Below are 26,396 nucleotides of genomic sequence, written 5' to 3' on the forward strand. Positions count from 1 at the left end.
CATGTGTGTCTTTGGAGTGTGGGAGGAAACCAGAGTACCAGCGCATTGCAGGCGGTTGCAGCATGTTGCACTTTAGTTTTACCAATAGGAAACCAATGTTGTTTAGCAACGGCGCGATTGTAGCTTGGTTACAACGATCAGGTGTGTGTCCCCCCCCCTTCCAGGGATCATGAGGAAGAATTCGGTGAGTGGCAGTAGCAGCAGCTCACAGGAGCGGTCCACCAAAGGGGTGACCTTCGCTGTCGACTACAGAATGGTAAGCCATCTTCGAGCACCTCACTGTACATGTGCTCGAGCGCGCGCGCGCACAGTGAGCTCTGATCTGTGTCGTTTCCACAGTGAGGAGGCCGATGAGCCTGCGCATTGCTTCCGCACAAGAGCACAACGCCATCCGCCGTCCACTGTGCAGCAAGGAGGCGTCCAAGTAGAAGGGGACTCCTTTTCCTCAACAGCAGCAGCGAGGGGTCCATCAGAACCATTCACTGGGTTGCGAGTCAGCAGAACCAGCACAGCTGACCTGTCAATGCTCAGTCATGTAGAGCCGTTTCAGACCACACCGGGTCGGCAGCACACGTTTCCGTCCACAGCGCACCCTCGCAGTTGGTATCAAGGCTGCTGCGTTGCCATGACCACTGTGGTCACCCTAAAAAAGGGAGGCAGAGTACAACCTGTGCTTTTGATCCCTTTCTGGAATAAGTATTGCTTTTGTAACTGTAGGCACAGTACAGTGAGACCTTCACACACACATTGTATTTGTCCCAAAGGTCTCAAAGCTCTTGCACTTTCTCACTTTTGTCCTTTGGACACAAAGTCTCGGCGCCCCCTGGTGGTGAAACTCAGATGAAGTTTGTGGCTTTTTATCCTTTTTCTTTTAATAACTTAAGTTTCAATGTGATGAAATTAACTATTTTTGTGAATGAATCATAACACTGCGCATTGTGACTGCACAACCAAGGAACAAGTGCCTTCTCATGGTTACCGTTACTTAACAGAGCACATTAGTAATTAGAATCAGTTAAAATGACAGGTAATAGAAAATCTAAGTGTATATTTAAGTTTTGGGAAATAAGAGTATTTTATACATTAAAAAAGCATAATGTATAATATATAAGGCAGTATACAAAACAAAGGTATTAAAATTAACATATTAACACCTGACTTTATATTTGCACATAAAACAGCCACTATTATACACACACCGATATGAAGAATTAACTGCACTGAATCAGTCTGACAAGCGCACTGCTACAACGCAACTAATATTCGAGATTTTTTGTGCGGTGGTCATGTCTGAACTGTGAAATACGAATGCTGACAAATTTCCTTAAGACGTTCCCTTCGTCGGATCATTTCCTCGAAGTTTTTTCAGTTGCAAAATATCCACAGTAGATGAACACTGAAGACACCAAACTATAAATTAGGCTTAATGGAGGTGAATGATGAGATGTAAATCTTCACAGCTTTTGTACATAACTCACGCTACACAGCCGAGAAAGATGTCAACTCTGCATTCAAGCTCTAACTCAAGTGTCTAGATGAATTAGAAAAGCACAAAATTTCAGATAATGGAAATAATTACAATTCATACAGATCATATCACAATGTAATCTTTCAATGTTTTCTCACTCCACCACTCTGAGCCCAAACAAATATACGGTAACTTGAGACCTGTTATCACTTAAAGTCAAAAATCACCAGCTTAAGTGTTATCCTCCCTGCATCACCACAAATTTAAGATGCACCGCAGTGCTTTGATGTGCCAGCTGATAGCCTTACACATTTTTATGGAACTCGTCAGTCACCGAGCCCATCTACAGAAATATTAGAAATATTAATCTGCTGTGCTTCTAGCATGTTGGGTCTTCAGATGCCGCTCATTCAGGCACGCTGCCCCACATCCCCTACTGTTGACGTCTTGCACTTTTCCTGCAGAAGGAAGCCTGGAAGCTTCCTTTACTTGCTTAAAGCTGATTGACAGGTTTGCAGCAGCACCTTCAAGCAGTTCATTGAAAACATAATTATTTAAACTGTGAAAATTTAACATTTGCCTTGCAAGTATGTACATTAAGGAAGAACTTAGTATATACAGAAATTGCATTAAATTCAAACATTTTTGTTGTCTTTGTGTGCATAGCAACTCACACATATTGAAAAGCTATAGTTTATTTTGTGTAATGATTTTTTTTCCCTATTTCTATCTCACTTGTGCTGCCCAGCTGATTATGTGCCTTTCAATTTTTTTACACATCAAATCAGATTTTTATTGTAATAATTTGTAAATAGAAATAATAAATAAATGTGTTTTTTTGCCTCAACTGTTTTGAGTTTATTGCACAGGATGGAAAGGACAGATACACAATACCCTTATCTTAAGGGCACAAAGGAGGAGATATAATCACCTAAATGTAGAGCCCAATCCCCAGTGAAAATCACCGGCATCAGAAACACCGACCCTGCTGTCCAGTCAGGTCAACAGCAGCGGGCACCACCAGGCCCCACCGATTGTCCACGTGCTTCTAATAATGTAACGCTAAGAGTTGGCTCCGGTCCTCGGCCCCCTAACGACCGCACTCCTCGCCTCCTCATCAACCTCGTCCATAAGCCGCTCCTGTTTCACGGAGCACACGGTGTAGCTGACTGAGGGAAGGACAGAGTCAAGGTGAAGGTCAACACAAGGCCAGTATACAGCACACACTGCACATGGCTAGGAGCTCAGCACCACCACAACCTGTACAACTACAAGTGTACACACACACACACACATTTTATATATATATATATATATATATATATACACGAATATTATAGGCAGCTGATTGCATGGCAGTCAGAGCTGCTGCCTTTCAATCTAACAGTTGAGGGTTAAATCTCACCTATTGCTGTAATGTCCCTGAGCTACATGGTACTTAGCAAATTTCTCCAGTAAAATTAACCAGCTGAATAAATGGGTAAATAACTTGTAGCTTAACCTGTTGTTCTGGAGAAAAGCATCAGCTAAATTAAACTACTACTACTAGTGTGCACGTTACTAGAAAGTAATAGGTATACTACTACTTACAAGAAAAACAAGTGTTTTTAGCTTTCCTTTTCCCCAAACACGTGTTTTAAAGAGCAGACGTGTCGTTTCCACGAGTGACAGAATAAGACTCGCGACACAACAAAGGATACACAGGCCCACAGCAAACGCCCCAATTATCAGCCCTGTTGCTATGTTTCGTGTCCTTAGGCTCGTCCCCTTTGACTTGTTCAGCTCCTGTCGGATAAACTCCTTCTGTGCCGCCGACAGGGTCTCTTTGCTCCTCTCCTTCGTGTTCTGAAAATGTGTTTTGGGCGGATTATTAAACCTTTCATCTGCCATATCGTTACACACTCGCTACTTCCGGATGGAAGCTTTAAAAATTAAAAAGAAGAACTACTTCCGGGTCAGGTTGACCCCGGAAATTATTATTGAGCGGCGGGACCAAAGGAACACGTGGTCGCTGGAGGACGTCCCGCACCTTATCCGACGCTGTTTTTATGCTAAATTGTGTAAATTAAATTGCAAACAAAATTTTGCTTTTCTTTAGAAATATTCACTCTTTGGATTCTTACATTTGGAGAGAAGCTGGCAAATATCAATTTAATAATCATTTTTGCCAAATTATAATAGGCATAGATTTGCTTCTTCTGTGTTTTTCATAAAGGATTTAAGCAGTATAGTACATAAAGACAATTGAGTTGTGTAATGATAAGCAGTTAAGACAGTAAATTACTGTAATATTTTTAAGGTTTAGAGTGTATTCTTGGTTATTGGAGCATCTTGTGATTTATTTTATTTTGTGTATTTATTTGCTTGTTTTTGGTTACTTCCTCCTGGCTAGGTTTGATTGTTCTGCGTTAATGTTCCTGTATTGCGAGTTCTTGAATTGTCGATTTTTGTTTTTAAAAAGGGACCAAAAGGCCCGAGAGCTGACGTTTTTTCCCCAACGGTGAGGAGCTCATCCAATCAGAGGACACGCATTTCCGGCAACACTGACCAATCACAGAGCTCAGATTTCTGCATCAAAAACGACAGTCGACAAATGAACGTAACTTTTGTGGCAATGAAGAAAACTGGTGATAATCGTGGGCTGCTGGGGGTCCAGGCGCCACTGAACTACTCATTTCGATGTATTTGCACACTTGGACATTTGTCTCCATGTAACATTTATTGACTTCACTGTCATTCCAGTGTCTTCTACCACTGCTGTGCTCCTTCAGCATCGGTAAAGTTTTTATTGACCGAATCCATGTGCCACAGTACAGAAAAAAACATTAGAGTCACAGCACTGTTGTACAAAAGGTACACACATACCTTATAATTCAGCAGTGAGTTCAGTATATCTCCAAAAACGTTCAAGAAAGTTGCACGTTACCTTCTATACACATAACAGTTTTGTGAGGATATTCATTGAGAAAAATCACAGCTGCAGACTACAGGAAAAATGACCTTCTTAGTTGCAGAGTCATGTTTCACTTACCACCATTTCCCAGTTTAAGTTTGTTTCCTTCACATTATTAACTCCTTGTGCTTGTCTGCTCACACACTCTGCTGGAATGCAAATCAGTGGCAGAAAGAATCACACATCTTAGCAGCTGTTTAACATTTTTTAGAGTAACTAATTTATTAAATTATTAAATATGTTTTAACTCCCTGTTAGTAGACACCTTCCTATTACTCGTATGGCCTTCAGATTTTACATTTTCAGTAAAAAGAATCCAGCTTAATATTTGTACAAAGTAATTTAATTAAAATATTAGCAGGTACATGACATATTCACCAAGTTTTTTGCAGAAAAATTGCCTCACCTTTTAGCTATGAGCAGAAGAGTTCCAAAAACTGGAAATACACTGTACAACTATTCCGTTTACCTTTAATATAGTTTTTATATATCAACCATATTTTACAAAAAGTTTTTTTTTTTTTTGAGTCTGACAAATAAAAAAAGTTGCTTTCTTAATTACAATGGTTCACCCTGAAAAAAATCTGCACTCACCTGTATATGCTCTGCAACCTACCTTTAGAGTAAGGAAATAATCTTTCAGATACTTTCTTTTAAGGTGGCAGACCATTTAAATAATATTTCTCACAACGACTCCCTTTAACCACAAACACTTGGCTATTTTCCTTTTACAGCTACTACATAGTAAAATTCCAGTTTTTACCCTCGGATGATTCGTTAGAATGTACGAGAAATACACGCCGCCATTCAAACGGCTCCACGGCTTGTCAGAACACCACATCGGAACATCATTCCCACATCCACAGCCCCGATATCAAACTTTTCCAAAAGAGACAGAGATTCACATAGAGAAAGAAATGATGACGTGAGAAACCGTCCCCTCTACGTTTTGTTTGTTTCACTACACAAAGTACCAAAAGAGATGTACAGACGGGTATGTATGTGTCACTGCGTGTGTGTGTGTGTTTTGGGGTGAGGGGCAACTGCTATTGTCGACAGAGTCAGCAACTGGGGTAAAGCTTATGTTAAAACTACATCAAACGGAGTAGTAGAAATATATTTGTCAATGGAGCAGGGTATCCAGCCGGATCTTTCGGCCAAGACCCAGCCCTGCTCGCAGTCCACGGGTCCTCGTGGCTCTGTGCAGATCCATACAAGAGGTGTGGTGTCACCCTTTAAGATGCACTGCCCCTTTAGTTCGACTGGAAGATCTGCTCAAACTGATTGAGGATGAGCTCCACGATCTGGGTCTGGTAGACCATGTGCACGGTGATGTTGGATGATTCCGTCTCCGGCCGGAGCAGCGTGGGTCCGAAGACGATGGCTACGCTCTGGACCGACATGCGGTTCACGTCTCGAAACTCGATCACTCTGCAGACAGTCGAATGACAGCAATGAGCGGCGAGCCAGAGGAAATCGGCAACAGACTGTTTAAATGACAGATTACACTAATAAAATGGGACAGGAGTTTGCGAGGTCTGAGGTTCACATCTCAGGAAGGAAACTGCTGTTGAGTTCCAAGTGCTCGCCGGAATTGTACCGGGAAAAAAAAAAAAATCAGTGTAATTAGGTAAATCTAGTACATGGATTATGAACAGTTTGAGATATTTATTCCATCCATCAGCTATCGATATCAGACCGTATTCCAATTTTGATCGCATGACCCATTGAAAAAAACCCAAAATCCAGATGAGCGGCAGCACTCACTTGCGTAGATGTTGGAACAGCAGCTTCATAGTGTCATGGTTAGGAAGAGGGAGGGACTTCACCAGGTCGCAGATGTACGACACCTTCTGACTGTAGTCTTGAAGTTCTACCAAAAAACAGAGGAACCAGACCACCGTGGTTAAACGGACGCCTTCAAGCCATGAGCGCTGGTTTCGAAGGGGGAAAAAAAACTGTACACACTGAAGGCCTTGGACGGGGATTCACTGGAACATTTAGCATCGGCACACAGTAATGAAGTTCAAACATAGAAAAAAACCAAAGGCATTTCAGTAAAAAAAAAAAAATAAAAATTTGCCTTATTTCTTAGAGCTTCTTGGTGGGATTGCCAAACCAAGGAGCGAGGTGGATGTTCTCAATTTGAGTAGTGATGCCTTAGCACTTTTTCCCCCATTGCTTTGTCCCCTATTTTGAAGTCAACATTAATGGCATTCAGTTGATACAGCAAACCAGAATAAACCAGGTAAGCTGAAGTAAACATCTCCAGTGCAGCTAATGTGAACGTGGGAGAGACGAGCCGGACGCAACGAGATGACGAGCACTCACTTATGGCGGCAATAAAGCCGTCGAAATGGCTGAACGGGAAGAGCGGCTCCGGAAGCTCCCGGAAGAAGAGTTTCAATGCGCCCGTGATGACATGAATCTCTTCCCATTGTCCATCTTCCAGGTCCAGGTTCTCCTCTGAGGGTCACAGGGGTAGAGGCGTACGGTGACGGTTGGTGCCGAACAACGCATGCTGCAGCCGTGCTGTCCTGGCGTAAAGCCTACACGTTACCCGCAAACAATCACTGCAAGTCTATGCTTTTACGGTACAATTTACAGCGTAACGAGGATTAACCTCAACCCTGGGATCCAGCACAGCTCTCCTCACGTTAAGCACCTGCAGCAAAGCGGCTGAAGGTGACAACGTTCTCAAGTGGGTGCCGGAGATGTGGCGTGAGCATTTCGCGGTTGGCGAGGCACACGGAGCACATTTCATGGTAAGCAGAACCGGCCTTGGATTCTAACGGTGCCATAAGATGCGAGGAAAGATTAAATACAATTTCACGAGCAAGAGGAAGAAGGAAGCGTTTGCTCGGATGTTGTAGCCGGACGTAAGAATATTTTCTCTGTTTATGAAGCCGGATGCGCTACGTACAGTCCCATGTACTACGATATGAGTTTGTGAGGCTACGAATCTCTTACCGTGATCTGCTTTGTATCGCAGTTTCTGGATGACGGCTAAGTTACCGCTGACGCGATAGATGCCGTCGATATCCAAACCTTTTCCCCAGGAGAGAACGCAACATAATTGTGAGCGCAAAACGTGGCCACTGAAAACAGAAGCGTTAATTATTACATTTGACCGTGTCAAATTTTGAAAAGAGACACCTGGAGACATTTACCCGAAGCGACCTCCAATTTTACACGTCGAAACTGCGTTCCCGTCGACGAATGGATGTTACACGGTTTACAAAAGGCACACGCTGAAAATGCGGGAACGGTGGGAATAAGGCTTGCGGAGAAAACGCACCTCTTTTCTCCACGGAGGCGATGCACTTCTCCACAAAGGAGGGAACGGTGGCGTTCTCCCGGTGGCACAGAGTGTCCAGGTGACAGCCGAACACGTTGTCTGCGCGAGAAACAGAAGAAAGCCGCCGGTCATACCTCGAGCGGCCACCGGGTGGCGCGGCAAACGAGGAAACCGCGAAGGTTGGGCGAGGACTGTGCCGCACCTCGGATGTAGCCCTTCTCCTTAACGGCCTGCAACGTCGGTCGTCTCAGGAGGAACTTGCGGAGTTTGTTGCGCACCCTGCCCTGCTCCGACTCCGCCGCCGTGCTGGAGGCCACTGGACTCTGCTTGGTGGCTGCGGGGGGGGGCAAGCAGGTAGTCAAGGATTTTTTCTTTTATTATAGGGAAGGGTTAGGATTAGATGACCCTCCCCATTTTCTCTTCAACTTCTTTTACTGTATTAATTACCCTGAATTAATTAAAACGATGTAGGTATGTCGCTGTCTGCAAAAGTCCAGTTAAACTTTCTTTGACATTTGGGACATTTTGCAGCAGCTGGTTACTCATGCGAAGGCCATTTGGCAGGTTCCACGTACGGATCTTCTTCTTGTCTTTGTCGTCTTTGTCTGCGGCGCCCGAGGACTTGTCACTGCTCTCCTCTCCATCATCTTCAGTGTGATGATTCAGGTCCTGCGTGCAAAACGCCGTCAGGCTTCCAGCCTCAAAGAAGTCTCTTCACGCGAGAACTTGAACGCTGAAAGTTCCACTTATTCTTAATATGTTCGGCATTAACTCGATCTCGCCGACACTCACAGTAACTTCCAGTCCGTTCCTTGGGTCGAGCGCCTTGTCCTAAGGACATCAAAGTTGGGCACTTCCTGTACCATAATTATGTACCCCCCCCCCCGGGTTCTGAGTCCTTGTTCATAACCCCTTCATACTTTTTTATGTTGCAAAATTTCATATGCACACACACACACACACACACACACACACACACACACGGTCGCGGCGAACCAGAGCCTAACCCAGCAACACTGGGCGCAAGGCTGGAAGGGGGAGGGGACACACCCAGGGCGGGACGCCAGTCCATTGCAAGGTACCCCAAGCGGGACTCGAAGCCCAGACCCAGCAGAAAGCAGGCACAGGCCAAACCCGCTGTGCCACCGCACCCCCAGTACATCAAATTTCATACGGATAGCTCCTAAAGAAGCACCCTGCTCAGGAACAGTCTTCCCACGGTCTGAACCTACAACTTACCACGCGATCAGCAATATTAAGAGTAAAACTGTTTCACCAACTTACCAGTTGTCGAATGGTGTCTTCAATCACTTTATACCAGTCGCTAATGATTGTGTCTGTGTCGTACTGCATTAGGTACTCAGAGCCATTTCTTGTTCTAATCTGGAAAGAACACATTGACAGAAAGCAGCTGAAGCTTTATTTTCCATCTATTTCTGCAGTTAGGGCTGAAAATCTGACAGCAGAACTGACTAAATTTGACTTTCCTTTATGTACTATTTGTTTTTTTTTCCCCAGAGTATTTTAAAATACTCTGTTTAAATTTTTAACTGCTTGTGCAAGTCAGGGTCATGGTGGTGCGGAGCCCATCTACATTTACATTTATTCATTTAGCAGACGTTTTTAACCAAAGTGACGCGCGTCTCAGCAAAAATACAGTTTGTGCATTACATTAGGAGAAGAGACATAGCTGCAGACATGTGATTCTAAGTAAACCTAGTTTGTTACTTTCCACTTGATGCATCCATGTTCATCGCTCAAGTAGGTGCATAAAACACAGGACAGATGAATCGTGATTAAAAAAAAAATAAATTGTAGGAAGGTTATTAATAAGGTACACAAACATTCACATATAATGCCGGAGTAGCGGCTATGTAAAGGCTTATCTGGGGATGATCATGAAGTTATGGCGCACGAACAGTGACGCCACACATGAGCTTAATGGGTGAAAAGAGTCTGGAAGAGGCGAGTTTTCAGACCGTTTTCAAATGCGGACAGAGATTCAGCAGTTCTGAGTGAAAGGGGGAGGTGGTTCCACCACAACGGAGGCAGTACTGAGAACCTTCGCATTTTACTTTTCGCGCGTGGGACCACCAAGCGAGCAGAAGTAGACGAGCGAAGGGGTCTGGTTGGGGTGTAGCGGTTGATCAAGTTTTCTAGATAGTTGGGAACAGTTCTATTGATGCATTTGTAGACAATCACCAGGGTCTTCGGAGGACCCTTACAAGACCACCATCTCGGAAGCATCAGGTGCTCATCAACTCAGGCTACACCCCAGACGGGATTCCAGACCATCACAGGATAGCCACACACACACACGCACACACACACGCACTGATTCACCAATTAACCTGAAACACGTTTTTACAGTTTGAAGGAAACCCCACACAGACGGAGCCAGACTCGAACCTACATCCGAACAGCTCGCGTGCCGTGTGCCACCCTATTTAAGACGATTCGTGCCACGTATATCAACGGTGGTTCCGTAAAAAGGATTTAAATCATGTGAATACTGATAAAATAAATTCTTTCTTTAAAGGTACAGTAGCATCTTCCGTCTTGGAATCTGATCTCAACGTCTTTAGGTCACATGCCAGGTTATAAAAGCCCTACAAAAAGTAATATTCCCCGCAAGGCTTCAGATGTAAAAACCTGCGGCAGGTGTCTTACCTCCAAGACATTCTTCTTACTGGATTTCTCCTTGGGGGCCTTGCAAATGGTGGCTCCGCGTAGATCCACCGTGTACTCGGGGACAATCTGATTCGACTTGCTCTGAAAAGGAAGAACGGGAGCATGAACATAGCGGTCAGTCAGAGATCATCTTCCCGTCATGGCCGGTTACGATCCGATCCCAGTGACATCACAACACCATGAACTAGCAACATGCGATTTTGCAATTTATCTATTAAAACAGCTGGATATTTCACTGCAGGAGTCCAGGTTAAGTACCCTCCTCCTGGGTAAAACAGCAGGAACACTGTTGTGACTCCTGAGAACCGTGAACCGCCTGTATCGTTCAGCTCTCTGCTTGTTCTCAGTTGTACGCCAGTAGTTACAGTAATATATACATCTATATTACCGTACATATATATACACATATGAGAGAGAGACCTACCATTCCAGCTGGCGCGAACCTGGGGTCTTTGTGAAATGTCAGAATTCCATCATGGAGCACCGTCCAAGACTGAGACCAATTTTTCCTGTAAATATTCATGATGGACTCAACACAGACACGACACCATTCCGACGCTTTCTTAATGGACAAAAACAGGCTGAAAACTACTGTGATCGTAATTTCAAATCTTGAGCGTGCGTAGCTGTGGCTCTTGTAGTCAGATAAAATTGTACAATGTACAATTTACAATGTACATTTACATTTACTTATTTAGCAGACACTTTTCTCCAAAGCAACATCCAATGAACTCTATGTAGTGTTATGAGCCCACACACCTTAGTCGCCAAGGTAACTTACACTGCTAGATACACTACTTACACTGGGTCACTCATCCATACATCGGTGGAACACACACACTCTCTCTGTCACTCACACACTATGGGGAAACCTGAACAGCATGTCTTTGGACTGTGGGAGGAAACCAGAGCACCCAAAGACTTACACTGTTAGATACACTACTTACACTGGGTCACTCATCCATACATCAGCGGAACACACACACTCTCTCTGTCACTCACACACTATGGGTGAACCTGACCAGCATGTCCTTGGATTTCTCCATTAAGGATCTCTTATTAATTCATTTTATGATTGTATGTATTAAGTATTAAAGAATAAACTACCTCAGTCTTTTTCCATTCTCGGAGACCTTGGTTTTGTTGATGATTCCCGCTTTCTCCAAGCCATGGGTCTGACGATAAGAAATTAAGATCAAATGTCAGCTCATATATAATAAAAAATAAGATCCATTTACAAACCAAGAGGTGATATATTTAATGGTGCGCTCATTTCCCCACATAACAGGGTTTCACTCAATAATCCTTTGATTCCATTTGTAAAAGGGGTTGTGCTGCAATTGTTTTGTATGGAAGAAAAACTGTTTGCAAGACAAGAAGTCATATAAGATTAGTTAAAATACAAAAAGAATGTTAGATTTTTATGTATAACAGCACATTGAATAATATTTGTAATAAAAATAGTTCCAGATTGGCATTTTGATGTTACACTGCACCCTCATTTATTAATTATCATCAGTAACCGCTTGTCCAGTGTAGGGTGGTGGTCCGAAGTTTATCGTCAAACATGAACAGCAAAGCAGGGAATATCATGGACAGAGATCTTTTCATTACTTGACTCATGGATTTTTATATTTTAAACCTGGTTTGAAGGCCAATTCAAGAAACAGTTACTGGGTATTTCTCCATCAAGGCTCTCTTATTAATTCTTTTTTTTTTTTACATATTACTGCATTTTTAAGAACAATGTTTTAGCCTGTATTCAAAAGTGCTTCACTGGTGAATGCTCTATTTTTGCCTTTTTGAATTTAAAACACACATTGCTACTAAAAAGTTCCTTTTCTGCAGGATGGGTAGAACACGGTGTGTGTTTTATTTCGACTTCAGCATAAATAAAATGGAGTTAAGAGAAAAAAAAAAAAAAAAAAAAGCTGCTACCAGCCGAAATAAGAGGAAAGGCAACCGGTGTTCTTATATCAACTCTTTTCCCAAAAAGAAGAAAAACGACTATCATTCAAAAATGCAGTTGTACGAAATGATAACCGTGCTATATGAAAAGAGGACACGTTGCCCTTATTATTGCCCATTGCGGCAGTTGTCTGTTGTATGACACCGCATTATAGGAAGGCTGAGTGTGATAAGTTATTTCAGAAAACACTTCTTAGGCATAAAGAAATCGTTTAATAGCATACAAGGGGGCAGCATGCAAACAGTCCAGTGATGTTATTTTCTCGCCCTACTGCTCCATGATTTCCTTGTGGTGGTGGTTTTCTGATAAGCCAACAGTGAGAAATGACAGTGATTTTATGTAAATTATGTTTAACATTACAAAATCCCTTTGATCTAGAACCCTCGTGTCAAAAGTCATCAGCAACAACCTATTTATTTAGCACACCACCAGCTGTATTCTTGGCAGATCCAAGTGGCAGTCCATATGCAGTTCTACGTAAAAACAGAAAATGTTTGAGTAGCACGCAAGCTTACATGCTGGTGAAGTTCTCCAGAACTTCCTGAGCTGGGCAGTTCGTTTGTGTAATCCGACGCCTTTCTCCTGTGGGTCGGGACGAAGTTCTGACACAAGGGAGGAAAAGGGAAAGTCTGTTCAGGGATCTCGCTGGACCAGACGCTTGTCCCAAAACAAGTCGGGGTCATGGCCGACTGGCGGCGTCATACAGGATGCGCGTGGGACGTCGCACACGGTTGTTTATTGCCCAGAGACCCCTTGCAGGAAGAAATGGAGGAAAGCTGCTTCCCAGCCTGTGGCTGGTTTCGGTGTCAGCCTGCCAGGTTGGTGGGTGAGGGTTTCCAATTCAGTTCCCTCAGTGGGGGGGCTCACATGGACATGAAGACGTTCACCAGAACCTCCCGAGTTGTATGATGGCTTAGTGTAGAAACCAGAGCGCAGCTTTACTAGGAAATCGCGAGCCCGGGGCTTACGCCCCCACGGGATCAGGATGCGGCGCATAAAATTAATCCATCGGTCTTGCTCTGCTCCTACATGAGGCATTTTCAACAGACCCTCATCTTGAACCACTCTTCCATTTGCCCCCAGCCCTTTCCGAACTCGGTGCTCTCCCTCAGTTACTCACGGTTTCTTCCGGGGCTGCAGCGAAGTACGAGGGTCCAAGGGTGTGTCGCCAGTTTTTCACGATGGGAACAGCATCCTCGGTGCCATTCCCCAGTTTGGGCTGGTTGGACAGTGTCTGGAGCTGAGGGATCGAGAACCAGTTGGCGCGAGGAACGACCATGGAGGGGTAGAATTCCAAGACTAAATTCAAAACAGGTTTATTTTTATCTGCACATAACACAGGCTTATAATAAACATCAAAATAGAATTAAATAAAAAATCCGGTTTGATATTTGCGCTGTTAGGCTGTGTGGATGTTGCAGAAACAATGAAAATTCAATTATATACAGAAAATCCTTTTACAAATTTCATTTTCAAGTTTGAATCTGAAAAAAAGACTTGTTTCCCAAACCCTTGAAACACACTTCTGCTGAAAATCACTGTCTTCCTCTAAAGTGGCGCTTTTGAATTTCTTATACTGTAAGATAAAAGTAACATACTGTAATTGATTAATAGGAAATAAAGAAATAACAGACCGATATAGTTTTTATGCAGGAAAAAAACCTCCAGCTGCCCATTATGATTTTATTTAATATCTTTACTCTCTCCTCCAAGTACCTGCTGTACCTAGCATTTAATTTTCTGAAGTTACCGAATTGTTAATTCGGTATGAGAAATATCATGGTCGGCATGGAGACCAGCCCGTTTATTTGCTCTGAACTGACACACCTATGTTTCTTTACACAACTATGCTGGAGAGAGAGACAAAAAAGCCTTTATGTACTCAAAACACACAACGTGAAGCCTGTACTGAAGGTCCCTAAGACCTGATGGAACTTAAGATCTTCTCTCAAAGGCATGTGCATGAAGAACCAGCGTAATACAGGAAGGCTCATGGCAGCACAGTTGTGGTTAGGAAATGGGGAGGGGGGGGGGGGTCACAATGTCACTGAAAATTTACCACAAATTAATGGGTAACACCTTCACTTAAATTATTTAAACGCAGGTTTGGAGAATACTGCATATCCTCCCGATATGTAACAAAAAAAAGGTTGTGAAAAAAGAATTTCCTATTTACGCTGCATGAGGATTCGGCATCATAACATTTAGAGTTGTTGGAGTCACAGCAGCGATGACAAAATTAATGGCTGGGTCTCAGAACGGTACACGTTTCGAAATGCAACTCTCGATACCCAACGCCGAGCTGCATCGCCGATGGTTGAGTAACGCCCGGTCGCCTGGTTACCCGCTCACCTGCTCATGCTGAGGCACACCGGTGACCACGGTTTTCCCACGGGGGTCATGTGTGCGTCCCCAGCTTGTCAGGGTGCCCGGGTCCACAGTGGCCCGCGGTATCCCCGCTGGCCACAAAGGCGAGTAGTCTTTCTGGAACACGGGGAACTCCGGCTCCTGAGTCCCATGACTCCCGTGCTCATCAGCAGGGTAATCCTCCTTAGGCAGCGGGGGCTGCGGAAGGAACAGCAGGAGAATTTTTCCAATTCACTTGAACGTGTTCTCATGAAAGCCCCCTCTGACACGGTCCCCCGCAGCGCTTTCCATGGAATGTGGCAGCAACATTACAGATTAAGGAGTAAATAAGGTCAAAGTGAAAGAAATACTGGTAAGATTAACAGTTCATCAGCATAATCTCCAGCACACATGACCAGTGTTACCCTCTCAAGTGGCTGAACACTTTCTGAAGGAGCTCAACAAGCGGAGCTTACCGGCCCATTGTCTTGGGCTCTTTGCTGATCTTGAGGCTCTGCTGGTGGTCTTATCTGGAAGTGCTGCCTGGCAGTCCCATCTGACGCTAACTTAATGTCAGGGCCCAGAGGGGCGGGGTAAGAAGGTGGCGGTGGGGCTGGGATGAGAAGGTCAGGAGGTGTCGACAAGTCTGGTGGCAAGTCTTGGTCCATGGGAGCGCTAAAGGGATTCGTGCCAGGGTTTTGGTGGAGGGATGAGGAGGTGAAGGAAGCCAGTGTGGGGGTTTGCGGTACATTCGTTCTAAGCTCCATCACATTGGCATAAAGCGAAGCACTAGGGCCATCATTGTCAACCTGTGAAAGATGGGAAAGTTAGCCTTTTGAGAAAAATGCCACGTTCTCTATTTTTATTCCATTTGAGCTTTTAGATGCATGGAACTTCCTAAGATGGCTCTGCATCTAGAATGTACGCAATAATTCGCCAAGCATGAAATCTTGTAAATGCAAGTGAAACTTGAAAAGCTGGAATTACAAAGATTCCAAAGAACAAGAAGAAAAATAATAATTGGTTATTATACAGGTGCTAAGCACCTTAAGGGGAAACCTGAGGGGCAACGTTCTGCTCACATATGGTCTTGGCCACAGTGTTACCTGCTGCCTCTCTGGTTGACCGTTATTGGTTCTGGTGCATTAATCATTTTCTCAGAAGGATAAGAGAGGCCCTGAAGTGGTCTTTCACTGCAACCCAGAGTATCGTTTTGCAGCATGCTTTCCGGTGCGATTCGCCGGAACAGACTTTCATTTGGGGTTTGGTTGACCAGAAAGTCACTGGGATTCAACCTCAGTACAGTATACAGAGGTTTTAAAAAAAACTTACCAGGATTATTTCATCTCCTTCCACCTAAAACAAGTAATTTTTTATAAATCCAATCATTAAGAACAACCTCAAAAGCTAGGAGACAGCTGGAAAATGCCACAAAAAATGGTGTTGAGGCATATATTAAGTGCACATTCCTGCTATAAAATCCCTTTTTCATTCCTCAGTAAAATATGTGTGTATATATACACACCTCAGCAACTCAACAAAAATATCCTTGCTGTGAAAGCAAGTATCCTCACACTCTGCTCTCTTTACTCTGAATGATTACAGCAAACTCTCAAATACAGACTCAGCTGCACCCCTAATATTTAAATTCTCACCACACCAAGGTGAAAACCTCACAAAAATGACATGATATCCATGCCTTGTTCACAATCACACACATGATCATGATGATGTTGACACAAGTCTGAAAGGCATAACAGGACCCAATCTTTTTTTTCCGTCTACAAACAACTTTTATCAAGCGGTACAGGAATTTCTGAGTCAGCGGGAACAGAAAAATTCTTTTATTTTGATGTGAAATAATAAGACAGCTCAGCTGCGCTCCACACGCAGCGCATGCGCACTTTGTTCTGCGGGCCGAGAGCGCCACTACTTTGGGGAAATACCGCCACCTGCAGGCAGGACGCGGCGCTGCTCTCGAGGCTCTTTCCAGAGTCGAAACGTTGCGCGCTCCGCGGAGTTTCAACCACAGTTTCTCGACGATCGAGAGTAACCCGCAAATTCAAAACCCCCTTGGCTTGGAAAATAAATTATTCGTCGCTGCTTTTTTATTTATTACCAAAAGTGGAAACAAGGAATAATACGTAAATCCACCTGATCGAACATCAAAAAGTTAATTACGTAGAAAAAATTCTCTTATTATCATGTTTGTTTCGTGTGACGGAACAGACAAGCTGGAGAACAGGATTTTTAAAAGAAAAAGAAAAACACGCACCGCTTGGCGCCTCCACCCAGCAAAGCTGCCCGGTTCTGCCGCGCGGCGATGTGTACACCTGTCCGCGAGCGTACCTTCACAGCGCGGTGCGCGAGCGCTTCCCCGAGCCGAGCCGGATCGAGTCGGGTCTCCCGGCCGGGAGCAGAGACAAGACACTCCCGTGTCAGATGAGAACTCAGGTGTTGGCACACTGGTGCCCAGGGGCTTCCGCAACAGGTCGGTGTCACGCACGGACTCCTTTCTGGGAGTGGTTCAGGAGTGTGTGTGTTTTCGCTTTAACCCTTTCCCGTCTGGTGAGCAGCAGCGCCAGCATCGCGCAGGAAGCCTTGCTTGCGAGGAGACACCCAGGTGCCTCTGGGAAGCGCCGCGGCGATTCCAAATTCCAGTGCGATTTTGCGGCGCTCGTAGGGCGCGCAGGAGCGAGAGCGCGCGCGATGCGATGGCGCGTGAGCCGGGCAGAAATCGTGTCCGACCGCGGTTTCTCAACCCTGAGCTTTTGGGTACACAAGCAGGACGTTGCGCTTAGCCATACACAGAAAAAGAGGTGAAGAACACCAGCGGAGAAGGGATCCAAGTACCTTCCTCAAGGCTACAACAGCATTAGCAGGGAGTGGAGCTGGAACCAGTAACCTTCAGGTTACAAGGCCACGTCCTAGCCCGCAACACTGCCCTGTGGTGGAGTGCACGTTCACTGTTGCAGCGGTGCCCTTTGGAAGCATCTCCTCTTTCTTCTCCCAACAGTTCGTCTCGGCTTGCTGTTTTATATTTCTATTAATTTAGCTGATGCGCTTCTGCAAAGTGACTTACCTGAGGTTCAGGTACCTACAACTGTTTGCCCATTTAGACATGTGGGTCATTTCAGGGTAGGTACCTCGCTCAAGGGTACAGCAGCTGGAGGGGGGATTCAAACATGTGACATTTGGGTCTAAAGACAGCAGTTGTAGCCATTACCCTATCAGCTGTCTCTCATAGGAGGAACATGAAGGAGAGCAGTGCCACAGGTGTGGTTTATAAGCTTCTCGAAGACACGGGGCGCAGACGCATTTTACGTGCACCGTCACACCGTTCTGACCGCTGAGGAAACGCCACAGGAACGGAAGACATGCGGGGGGAGAGCGAGCGCTGCACCTTTTGGCGGTGCAAATTTAAGCAGAGGTTAACGAAACCGTAGGTTTACGTACTTGCTGTTTTTGTCTTTAGACAGCGCTTTACACAACCGGATATTTAAAGTTGAGCAATTAATATTAAGGAGCTGCTCTAAGGTTCTACGGCAGCATCCCTTCTGCCGTGTCATCTAACAATGTTCCCGGGCGACGAGGTGATGCCGTCAGCGTCTCTACTCTTTGCCGCCCTGTCGACGTTCTGTTAGACTTTCTCACGTATCAGCAGAGTGCACAAATGCCAGGACATGCAGCGTGTAAGACCCCATCCACAGTCCAACAGACACTTTCCTGTTTCTAAGCCATAAACTGACCCTTTTTTCTATTGTCCTCCTTGCTGTTGACCGTTTTGTACAACAAATCCAATATCAAAGAAAATGACCCAGTTAGCAATAAAATAATAGACACAAGGGCTTTTTCTTCTCTCTTGTTCCCATGTCAGGTGCTGCTCTGAGGAACTGTACAAAAGTTCCCGGATCACATGCCAGCGCCAACTATTCATGTTTTTCAAGATTCGTTGTCTGAGGGTGAGTGAATTTCCTCTGCAGAATAATTCACAAAATGCAAGAAGCAATTCCTTGAAAATGTTTTGTTGGTAGGTTGTTGGAGTTTTTGTAAAAGTGAAGCACACTTTTGCGTGGGGCGCGAGACGCTTTCCTGTTTAACACTGTATTTTTATGATAGTTTTTCATTTAGAATCTGGTCCAAGTCGAATTTAAAAAAAAAAAGAAAAAAATTTTTGTGCATTAACTAAAGATCAACTAGGAGTAGTCTAAAATCAATTATTTTAAAACACATTTACACCAAATAAAACAACAAATACTTTCCCAATAACTTCGGCATTCTGTTCTCACTTATTATTCAGTTAGGGTTATTAATCTATCCTCGTTGTTTCATTAATATTATTCATAAATAACATCATGGTACTATTAATAGTTATTAATTTTATCGGTTTATGTCAAACAACGCCCCCTTGTGGTCTGACTGAAAATGATAGTTTTTTTTATTTATCCACCTTTGACCACTTTTTGCTCTTGACTTTAATACATAAACTAACAGTGAGTAAGCACTGTGATATATTGTAATGTTTGCTCCTGTAAGCATAATCTGTGGTTTACCGATTACATATAGTATAAGTTTTTCAAAGTTCGTTAATTCTGAAGTGCTATTTTAATGCTTAAGGAACTAATTCAGGTGAAATATAGACAACCTTCCAACAGTTCCAACAGCATTAGCCCAAGGTATCACTCTACAGTATGTGTACATGTTCCTTCCTGTGGTTGTGGAACTTGCTCTGTCACCTGTTTACCTGAGATGAAGGGGGAGGCGGAGGAGGCTGAGCTGGAGCCGGAGGCGGGGTGACAAACAGGCCTAATTCTGACAGCGGAAAATTCTTCGGCTGCAGGCCTTCCATGTCCGATATGGATTCGTAAATATTTTCTGTGTCTTCTGGCTGCTTGGAATCCACGCAGGTTGTCTCAAGAAGTTCTGCTGGTGGTTTGGCCTTATCATCACATTCCTGAGCAGGTGGGGTTACCTGTACATCCTTGATGACAGGAGGTTCCACCTGTTTGGCCTGGCTCAGTTTTACTAGAAGGTCAGTCGGGCTGACACCGGGCACCCGGGATTTCTGGGAGAGGTGCAGCGGGTCTTCGACGTGGGACTGGGAGCTGAGCAGCGAGCTAGGAGCTGGGCCAGACCTCTTTGCGTGCTGTGGGGAGTCTCTGGAGTGGCCTGGAGCCACTGGCACATGCTCATGGGGTTGGAGTGCAACTGAGGAATCAGCAAGTCCACCCCAGTGGAAGACAGACCCATGGACATCCAGTGGCACACCAAACGTTGACATCCGGTTCTCTGCCTTCTTGTAGTGGTTCTGCGGGCGTGCCCGTATGGTCACCTCGTCCCTCCTGTCCCCTGCTACATCGGCAACCGTTTTATCGTGCCGTGGCTTCGCCACCACTTGGCTCGCTGGCTCCATGAAATCCAGCGGCAGGGGAAGGTCTGATGGGAGCTCCTTGACGTACGTGGCGGGAATGTAGAAGGGCTTGGCACGGTCATCCCTGCGCACTTGCCACCAGTGGTCGTTGGTCTTGGAGAGGAGGATGTACCGCTCATTGGGTTTAATGGACACCAGGTCACCATCACGGTCCATGTAGTCAAACTCAAACTCCACCAGCACCAGCCCCATGTTCTTCATGCCTGCCATCTCAGTCCACTGTGCCAGGGAGCCTCGGACACGGTCGGTTAGGGCTCAGCGGCGGAACTGGAACACAGACGCATCAGGAAGACAACATGAGCCTCACAGTGATGATACCCTGATCGTTAGATATATAGCGCAGTCTTTACCCTCACGCCTCCTTCTGTTATCCATTGCCCCTCTGAAGGCTACCACGGCTGACCCTCGGAGCTCGAAGGCGAATTAAAATATGAAAACGCAGCTGTCGGAACATTTCTCTGCCTGCATTAACTTAATCTGCACTGTAGTTCTGAAAATTCAACTTGAATCTCACACAGCGGAGCTTCAGAAAATTCCCACTTCGTGTCCAGCGCATTGGACGGCACATCGGAGGGCACATGCCGACGCTGCTGTGTCAGACGGACTCGTGCTTAAAGCCACAAAACTTTTGCACGATTATACCAAACGCTTTTCCGTTGTGCATTTCAGCACTGAAAAAAAAAAATCTGTGACTTCTTGGGGTTCGCTAAAATTCACGACCCAAAATCCTTGGGACAGATAAACTAAATTGCTTCGTTGCTGGAATACTTTATGGTGATACGTTCAAGACATTTGTGGCAGCTTGCAAATCAGGGTCGACCGTCCCCGAGGACGAGCGGAATGCAGGAAGTTGCAGGCGAAGGTAACGCATTTCGTTTCGGAGCTGCGTACTACGGTAAGAGGTCAGAGCTCAGAACGGTGTACTACAGTGGAAACTCCGAGCGCTGAGATCACAATTTCAAACCATTACGTATCGGGGCGATTCACAGCCTTTCTACGGGAGACCGGAACATTGTATTTCACTGGGAAATCACAGCTCGGAACTGTTTGAGCGCTAGGTCGAAGGCCAAAATGGCATATTTCAGTCTGATACCACAGTAAAACAGTGTATTTCAGCGAAACCCCCGTGACCCTGGTGAGCGTGAATGCTGCGATTGCATGATATCCAGTGCGGAAAAAAAGACAGAGGCGTGCATCTGCTATACAAATCAGTACGTACACATTCCAGCGAGGAAGCCCAGCAGAGAGAGGCTGTAGAAAACACAGTGAGGGCTCATCTGGGAATCCATCCTCCAAAATGAGGGCCCCTGTACTTACGTTACGCGTCCGTCCCCCATCGAGTCCAGCTGCCTCGTTTCCATCCCAATTATCTCGACGGGCACATTTTCAGAGTCCTGAGCGGCACGGGAGTTACCACGGAGGCGTTTTCTCACGATCCCCTCGCGCTTGACGGTAGCTAGTCGGAGCCAGAGTGCCGCCCATACCATTTGCATTTACTCATTCATCTGACACTTCTTTCCAAAGCGACTTACAACATTCATCTAACTACAATGATTTACTCAATTACAGCTGGGTAATTTTACTGGAGCAATTTAGGGTAAGTACCTTACTCAAGGGTACTACAGCTGGAGGTGGGATTTAAACCTGCAACCTCTGGGTCCAAAGGCAGCTGCTGTAAAACCGCATTAGCAGTGCCCCTACCGCACTACACTAGAATACCACAAGCCAAACTATTCTGAGCGTAGAAACTCCAGAAACAACCAAAAATTGTTCGCCGCAAACAGGAAGCTTGGGTCACCTCTCTCGACAAAAACGAGACTTGTGCTCTATAACCGCTGACATCAGCTCTTTCTTTACGCCACACGCCGGAACTCTCAACGCTACGTTTTTTACAGCAATATTTACTTTTGATTGATGCATAAAAACCATTTTTTTTGAAAGCACAAACAATCGAAACTCACTTAATGGAACTTAATTGCAAGTCTGCTAATGTTTCTGCATGATGCTAAACAGCAGCTTTTTCACTAAATAAAAGTCACGTACTGGAATATAATTTTACCCCTTATTCTTTGTGCTTCCAAATAATCCAACTTTTAACGTGGAAGTTATTTATTTCTGAATCACAGTCTTTAATGCGAGTTTGAGGAAACTCTGCTGAAATGGCACCAGATGAAACGTAAAAATACACTGGCTTCGAATTTATTCTTTAGAATAAAACATTGAACAGAAAATGTCAAAACCCCGGTTTTTTTTCCACAGGATTTCCAGTTTTTCGAGCATCGGATCAACTTCGCCAACACTTGCCGAATTTAGTTATGCTTCGGGAAATAACAGGAACGTCCGAACATTGTGGAAATGTAAAGGCCGCACTGCCTTCTGCTCCTCAGTTAGAAGTTAGATGTTACTTAGAAGTCCCCTTTGCTTCACGGTGTTTTTACCTGTCCTTCCCTTCCTGAAAAGTTCGGTACGTGCGCAGCCTAATCTGCTTTCCGGTTCTACCAGACGAACAAGCGAGATACCGCATCTCGGCGGCATCCGCACCTAATCTCACGGCGCGGTGAGGGTACGCGCAATCCGTTCAGTAGACGGTATCTGGTTACTTTTACCGTGGTGCTGCGAGCCCAGGTCGGGACGTACCGCCGCGTCCCAGGAACGCAAGGAGAGGAGTCGGCGATAAAATCGGCCGAAGTGAGCGACACCCCTCTGTTTTGTACAGGAGTATCTGCTAACGAAATACACAAAACGAGGTATTTCAAACACGTAAAAAGAGCCGCGGCTTCTTGAGGGAGGGTAGCTCGGCCGCCTGCTGCGCCCTCCGACAACGTGGAGCCGAAACCTCGGGTTGTTTTCGACAGCGGGCCTGCCAGCCTGGCGCAGTCGCAACATGTGACGATGTGCCGCAACACGCCCGTCTCCCGCGAGCCACCCGGTGCCCGAACGAGCGGGGGGAGACGGCGAATAGCGACTCCACGGTTCACCGAACATGCGTAGGCCAAAGGAGGCGGCGTTCGTCAGTTCAGACGCGACCGATAAACGCGCGTGGCGCACGTCACCCTCGTCAACCTGTCATACCTATGTCGAATTCTCTTTTTTCTCCTACAGGGTTCTTCTGCTGAGGCCAAGTCGGATCTTCCGTGACTCTCGGTTCAGCCGATCGTGAAGCCGCGCTCCTGCAATAGCACGGTGCAGCCCGGCTCGCGCCACCCGTCGATTCGTCCGTCGGCGACGGCCGACAGCATGGAGAATATCTGTTTCGAACGTCTGAAAGCATTTATGGCTGGAGAACAATCAAACAAGTCCATTCTCATTCGGGCCGTGTTTAAACACGGAAACTCTCCTTCCTCTGTTTGGATCTCCTTCCCCTCGCTGGCCTCGGGCAGGGCAGGAAATCCATTTTACACAAGGGTTGCGTTTGCTCTTAAGCTCCACAAATATCATTCGAGGGTGAACTCATGGGCTTCGGCCCAACGCGTTCAGATTTTTTTTAAATGTTTCTCATTAAAAAAACAACACGTACATTTACTCAGCTTATCGTAGTAACTGCGGAGCTGAAGCGAAGAGCACAAACTTTTGTTCTTTGCCCTAAAATTTATACAGGAAATTATTCTTCTAAAAGGAATTATTTTTCTAAACGACCAGTTTTTAGTGCTTTTTAACCTTTGCAGCAAATCACACAAAAATGTTGCTATATATATATATGTATTTTGATGTACTGTAATTACAAATACTCTCATTTCCTTCATTTTTCTTTAACCCAAAAACATGTGAAATCACGCATGGAAAATGTCGCAATTATTCCTTTCACATTTTCAAAATTCCATAGGGTGATTAATTTCAAAGGTTAATTGAACATGCAGAAAATCAAGCTCATAAGCTGCTTTAGGTATTTGCGACAGCAGAATTCTGGTTCGCGGAACAGACCTGTTTCTACACATAGAGAACATGGCACTACATCACTGATGTTTTTGGTTGATTGATAAATAAATAAATAAATAAATAAATAAATAGACAGAAACAAATGTTAGGTGCTCTCAGCGAAACAAAAAAAAAATCAGACATCAGTAAAATGTTCTAAAACTCAATCCAGCACATACATGTGGAAAAGGTGGCATCTCAAATATTCTTCTATGAGAGTGTGTGACAGAGCCCTTGGAACGTGTGTGGTGCGCACGAGAAACCCGCAGCCGCCTGCGCTCCCGCATCCCACCTCCACAAGGCGGCCTCGGAGTTCCTTCGTGCCTCAGCGGCGCTCGGCCCGACCCACGAGCCCAGGTGAGAGAAGGTGGCGGTTCAGCGCGCAAACAACGCGAGATGTTTACGCAGAAGAATGCGTGGGGCACCGACTAGACCGTATTGCACCAGCAGCGATTGTGAGAACGCGAAGCCTCGCGTTTGCCTCTGCGGCTTTCTGAACCGAAATTCGGTTCTCCGTGATCAAGTATGTAGACACCAAACTGAGCACCCTAGTATCACCTGTCCTCCGTTTTTTTTTTTCTTTTTTTCCAAATCAGTGCGCTCAGACTACGCAACGAAAACGGCGCGATACGACACACCTCTGCTGTATTTTGCCAGCACGAAACGTTGCAATTTGTGTAACAGCTCAGCACTTCGGAATAAGTATGTACACATTCGCTGTCTTCAAAGTAAAAGAACATTTTTCATGATAAGATAAGGACTCCAGTCATGGAGAGAAATCTAAGTTCAGGAAAATTCCATACACTCGCTCAACACTGTTAAAAAATATAGAGCCATTTCAAGCTTTTCTTGACAAACCCCTGGTGTTCTACAGCTACACAGCTGCCACTTTGTTTTCTTCTCCATTGAGTTCTCGAGCTTAACTAGAACAGCAGCAGTTCCGCTCAGCAGTTTTTCAGGGAGAAAAAGAACACATTTACCTGGAAAACAGCTGCAAGATCATCCTAGGTGCAGTTTCCTTTCTTCGCTCCGGTGAAAGAGTCCCAAGATCTCAGTAGCAGGTCATCCTGTCTCTTTCTCGCTGTCTCCTCCCATAATCCACCCACCTTCCCCCTGCCCTTTTCCTACACTCGCCACTTCCTTTGGAGTTTCTTGACCTGCAGCTCAAAGTTCTGCTCTGGCTTAAATAGCCCAGCGCCAGTGGGTGTCACTCTATGAGTGTGTGTGTGTGTGTGCGTGTGCGTGCGTGAAGTGCACGTTCTTCACTTTTGTCTTGCCTACTTCTGTCTGTACCTCTTCCTGTTCGAGGAGGAGCAGAATGAGGGTAGAGGGACAGAAAGATGCAGAAGGCAGACTTGGAACAGGAGATTAAGGAAGTCCAGGAAAGGTCTCTGACTCTTGCTGCACAGACTTGCTTCTTGGTAAACATGTCCTTCGCCTCTCAGAGTTTCGCCTTCGCTGTCCACTGTTAAAATCTTGTTGCTCTGGATCATCTCCATCATTCTTCAAGCTTTCTCTTGGATCACCATACTCTTTGCCACACAGGAAAAAAAAAAAAAAACGTTCACTCTCAAACGCACAAAAGATGCGTTCTGCCAACCTGCACGGTAAAAACACGGAGACACACACACACACACACACACCCAAACTGTATGCTGTAACTTCAGAAAGCCTTTGTTTTAGAGACCACAAACAGCTCCAGTGCTACTCAAAGGATATCAGTTTCTCTGGACCCACCATGCCTCTTACACTGGTTGCAGGGGGCTTTTTGGTTGAAAATGGATTTAGACAGTATAAAAAAATATAATGACAAGTACAATAAAAACGGTAGATTTTTTGGGAACAGCTGGAATATGAAATTTTACAACATTTGTAGAGGACAGTTCCACCTTGCCAACAGGTGCCCCGTTGCCAGGAACCTCAGCTTCTATTAATAACTCGAGCCGCAGTATCACACCCTTTCCATCTCCGCTTTTGTCTCACCCAACATGCCATATTCACCAGCCTCAGAGAGCTCATGACGTCAGACTGGGATCTGAGTTAGAAATACGCCTAGAAGAAACGCACCATGGGTAGTTTACCCTTAGGTAAGAAATGTGTATTTCTCATTATTTCTTAATGCTCCCAGGAAAAAGAACAGCACAGGTGTCATGTGTGTACTAGTTTCCCCAGTTGGTATTTTCACAGATTAACCTGCTCTACTTCAGGAACTCATACACCTAATACTTGTTTCACTCATAATTAAAAACACACACACACTAAGGCAAAAAACAACTCGAACTTTTCAGCCACACCCAGATTCTCCACATGCTTCAGGATCCAACA

The 26,396-nt window shown here is 45.1% G+C and overlaps 3 protein-coding genes across 7 annotated transcripts in view; 1 reads left to right on the plus strand and 2 right to left on the minus strand.

Annotated features, from left to right (window-relative positions):
- The window catches only part of LOC108941577 (serine/threonine-protein kinase WNK4-like), a 33,160-nt gene extending 31,439 nt beyond the window's left edge, over positions 1 to 1,721 (plus strand). The window contains exons 19-20 of the mRNA XM_029254275.1: positions 165 to 256; positions 340 to 1,721. Coding sequence (XP_029110108.1) covers positions 165 to 256; positions 340 to 342 — 95 coding nt within the window. The 3' untranslated portion in view covers positions 343 to 1,721. The remainder of the gene's footprint in view (positions 1 to 164; positions 257 to 339) is intronic.
- A 592-nt stretch (positions 1,722 to 2,313) lies between these two features.
- LOC108941741 (cytochrome c oxidase assembly factor 3 homolog, mitochondrial-like) lies at positions 2,314 to 3,394 on the minus strand. The gene is made up of 2 exons (XM_018764543.2): positions 3,169 to 3,394; positions 2,314 to 2,637 (listed from the first exon to the last, which is right to left on the minus strand). The coding sequence occupies exons 1-2, from the start codon at positions 3,356 to 3,358 to the stop codon at positions 2,531 to 2,533; spliced, it is 297 nt and encodes a 98-aa protein (XP_018620059.2). The 5' UTR covers positions 3,359 to 3,394; the 3' UTR covers positions 2,314 to 2,530.
- Positions 3,395 to 4,932: 1,538 nt separating this feature from the next.
- On the minus strand, positions 4,933 to 25,380 carry arhgap27l (Rho GTPase activating protein 27, like). 5 transcript variants are annotated; one of them, XM_018764643.2, is made up of 17 exons: positions 25,052 to 25,379; positions 19,470 to 20,423; positions 15,202 to 15,534; positions 14,732 to 14,944; positions 13,500 to 13,619; positions 12,895 to 12,981; positions 11,518 to 11,585; positions 10,835 to 10,919; positions 10,390 to 10,485; positions 9,004 to 9,102; positions 8,295 to 8,388; positions 7,922 to 8,053; positions 7,720 to 7,818; positions 7,392 to 7,469; positions 6,753 to 6,887; positions 6,189 to 6,294; positions 4,933 to 5,852 (listed from the first exon to the last, which is right to left on the minus strand). In XM_018764643.2, exons 2-17 carry the CDS (start codon positions 20,364 to 20,366, stop codon positions 5,675 to 5,677), a joined length of 2,820 nt encoding a protein of 939 aa, XP_018620159.1. In that variant the 5' UTR covers positions 20,367 to 20,423; positions 25,052 to 25,379; the 3' UTR covers positions 4,933 to 5,674. The 5 variants fall into 5 exon arrangements, with proteins under 5 accessions (XP_018620159.1, XP_018620155.1, XP_018620157.1 ...); XM_018764639.2 differs by having other exon boundaries at positions 10,390 to 10,491; XM_018764641.2 differs by lacking the exon at positions 25,052 to 25,379 and adding an exon at positions 23,229 to 23,502 and having other exon boundaries at positions 10,390 to 10,491.
- Positions 25,381 to 26,396: the final 1,016 nt, after the last annotated feature.

The sequence above is a fragment of the Scleropages formosus genome, chromosome 8 (assembly GCF_900964775.1).
Source record: "Scleropages formosus chromosome 8, fSclFor1.1, whole genome shotgun sequence".
NCBI classification, from domain to species: domain Eukaryota; kingdom Metazoa; phylum Chordata; class Actinopteri; order Osteoglossiformes; family Osteoglossidae; genus Scleropages; species Scleropages formosus.

Coding starts and splice junctions, on each gene's coding strand:
- LOC108941741 (XM_018764543.2), bottom strand. CDS start 3,358: ATGGCAGATGAAAGGTTTAATAATCCGCCCAAAACACATTTTCAGAAC. Junction 2,638..3,168: donor GGCGTTTGCTGTGGGCCTGT/GTATCCTTTGTT, acceptor TCCTTCCCTCAG/TCAGCTACACCGTGTGCTCC.
- arhgap27l (XM_018764639.2), bottom strand. CDS start 20,366: ATGGCAGGCATGAAGAACATGGGGCTGGTGCTGGTGGAGTTTGAGTTT. Junction 7,470..7,719: donor CGCCTCCGTGGAGAAAAGAG/GTGCGTTTTCTC, acceptor CCTGGGGAAAAG/GTTTGGATATCGACGGCATC. Junction 6,888..7,391: donor GCGATACAAAGCAGATCACG/GTAAGAGATTCG, acceptor TGTGACCCTCAG/AGGAGAACCTGGACCTGGAA.